General features: G+C 35.6%; 1 protein-coding gene across 1 annotated transcript; it reads right to left on the bottom strand.

Moving 5' to 3' along the window:
* Window positions 1-679: 679 nt before the first annotated feature.
* On the bottom strand, window positions 680-2,597 carry LOC109183788. The gene is made up of 4 exons (XM_019333850.1): window positions 2,024-2,597; window positions 979-1,933; window positions 812-894; window positions 680-711 (listed from the first exon to the last, which is right to left on the bottom strand). Exons 1-4 carry the CDS (start codon window positions 2,595-2,597, stop codon window positions 680-682), a joined length of 1,644 nt encoding a protein of 547 aa, XP_019189395.1.
* Between the last annotated feature and the right edge of the window lie 310 nt (window positions 2,598-2,907).

The raw sequence follows: 2,907 nt of genomic DNA, 5'->3' as shown, positions 1-2,907 counted from the left end.
GAGTAGTCGTATCAGCCCATATACACTTAAATAGTGTAACCACAAATTTGCTGTAGTAATTCAGTTCAATGATGTCAACCAATTTTCCATAATAAGCAACATCTCCAAAAACCCCATGAGTATCACGACTACTTGCAACACTTGGAGTTCCAGCAATAACAAATACTCCACTATTTTGAGACTTCAGTCCTTCTTCTCGGTTCACTGTTCGAAATCTTAAACCATTAATGTTATACGAAGAAAATCTTCTAGCATGAGTAAGTGGACCTCTTGCTAAAAACATAATGTCATCTGGCACTTGCTCTTGATTGTCATTATTTAGGATCTAAAACATAATGATATTGTATTAGTAAATTAATTTTGAAGTAAAATATTGATTTGAGGTGAAATTCTTACTCTCTTTGCAAACCAATTGGAAAAATCTCTATTAACTATTTTTTGAATCTCCGCAGAAGATCTCGTCCGCCTTCTTAGTCGTCTCTTCGTTAAAACTGTAAATTCCCTGTATGTGATAACAACACATTTGTAACAATTGAAATAATATGTTATTTCTCACCAAAATACAAAAGTTTGGATGTTACTTACTCAACGTATTTGTCAACATGTTTGCAATTCATTAGCACATATCGATGTGCTTGTTGTTTCTCTATATCAGTTAGTTGGAAAGTTAAAACACTGCCTACTGGTCGACCAATTTGTTTGAAGATATTGCTTTGAATATTTTCAGCATAAAATGGCACATCATCAACACGCCTAGATCGGTTAAACCTTGTTTCAACCCCTTCTAAATACCTTGAGCAAAATGTAAGACATTCTTCAGCAATATAACCTTCAGCTATTGAACCTTCTGGGTTTGCTCGGTTGCGTACAAAAGACTTTAAATGTCCTAAGTGCCTAAATATATAGAAATAAGACATTAGTAGATGCATTTATCGATAATCTAATAAAGAAAACTTTAAATATCCAAAATTTAGTCACCTCTCAATGCTGTACATCCATCGGTATGGAACAGGACCTCCAAGCTTAACCTCATCAACAAGATGAACAACTAAATGCACCATTACTGTGAAAAATGATGGTGGAAATATCATTTCCATATGGCATAATGTTAGCACAAGTCGACTTTGAAGGTTATCAAGCTCTTTGACATTTAATACTCTACTACATATTTGTCTGAAAAAAGAACCCAATTCTACCAAAACCATACAAACTTGATCTGGTAATAGATTACGTATGGCAATTGGCAATAGATGTTCCATAAGAATGTGACAATCATGACTTTTCAATCCATGTATCTTGCGATTCTTCAAATCAACACATCTTGAAATATTACTTGAGTAACCATCTGGCAGTAATACACTCTTTAGTGTTGCAAGAAATACATCTTTTTCTATATTTGTCATTGTAAAACAACTTGGAGAGTATTTTCCATTTTCATTAGGCCAAAGGTCATCTCTTATACCCATTGACACTAAATCCATTCGAGCATTTAGATTATCTTTTGATCTTGCAGAGTCATTTAGCAAAGTAAACAACACATTGTCAAAAACATTTTTTTCAATATGCATGACATCAAGGTTGTGGCGCAACAAATTGAATTCCCAATAAGGGAGTTGGAAAAATATACTTCTCTTCTTCCATTGTTGCGTATCACCATCTTCAACTCTTCTCACTCGTGATCTTTTCCCCTTCTCAGTCATTTCTAGGTTTTTCCCAAATGTAATATTGATATCTGCAAGCTGATTCAAAACATCTGAACCTGACAACATCTTTGGCGGACTTCTCAAATCTTTGGTTCCATCAAATTTAGAGTTGTGATGTCTATACCGATGAGAAGACCCTAAGAACCGACGATGACCCATAAAACACCACTTCCTACTATGTGGAAGGCGATTTGGCAAAAAATCAAAGTTGCATGAGGGGCATGCTAGCCCTGTATGTGTATTCCACCCAGATAAGTTACCTAGCCCAGGAAAATCACTAATGGTCTACATTAGAGCTGCATGTAGTTTAAAAAACTGACCCTGTGAAGCATCAAATGTTTCTATTCCAAAACTCCACAACTCATTTAACTCTTTAATCAATGATTGCATGTAAATATCTATATCATTCCCTGGCATCTTTTTCCCAGGAATAATCATAGACAAAATAAATGAGGTTTGTTTCATACATATCCATGGAGGCAAATTATAAGGAATTAAAATCACAGGCCAAGTGCTATGAGTAGAACTTTGATGTCCAAATGGATTGAAACCATCCGCAGCTAACCCAAGTCTAACATTTCGTGGGTCAGCAGCAAATTCTACATGGACTTCATTAAATCGCTTCCATGATTCAGAGTCTCTAGGATGTCGCATCAACCCATCTCTGTTACTATCCATAGCATGCCATCTCATATTCTCAGCAGTTTTAGAAGACATAAACAACCGTTGCAACCTAGGCTTAAGAGGGAAGTAACGCAACACTTTAGAAGGTTTCTTTTTAAACTTGCTACCACAACGCACATCACCACCATTCTTCCCGTTTGGTTGTTTCCATCTTGAAGTATGACATACTTTGCATGTTTCTGCATCTTTATCATCTCCCCAGTATAGCATGCAATCATTTGGACATGCATGAATGCTAACATAATTAAGACTAAGTCTATTGATGGTTTTTTTTTGCCTCATAGAAAGAATCAGGAAGCCTTGCTTGTTCAAAAGCATCTTTTAACAATTCAAAAATCATAGACATTGCTTTATTGCTTATTCCACCCAAGCACTTGATGTGGTACAACTTCAACAAAAATGATAATTTTGAGTACTTGCTACACCCTTCATACAACTCTTGATTTCCATCTTTGAGCAACTCATAAAATATTTTACTGTCTTCACTATCCTCTCTAGGTAATACTCCATCCCCAAGTAG

Source organism: Ipomoea nil, unplaced genomic scaffold (assembly GCF_001879475.1).
Source record: "Ipomoea nil cultivar Tokyo-kokei standard unplaced genomic scaffold, Asagao_1.1 scaffold1179, whole genome shotgun sequence".
In the NCBI taxonomy this organism is placed as follows: domain Eukaryota; kingdom Viridiplantae; phylum Streptophyta; class Magnoliopsida; order Solanales; family Convolvulaceae; genus Ipomoea; species Ipomoea nil.
The sequence above is the reverse complement of the archived record's forward strand: the minus strand, read 5'-3'. Positions and strand labels throughout refer to the sequence as shown.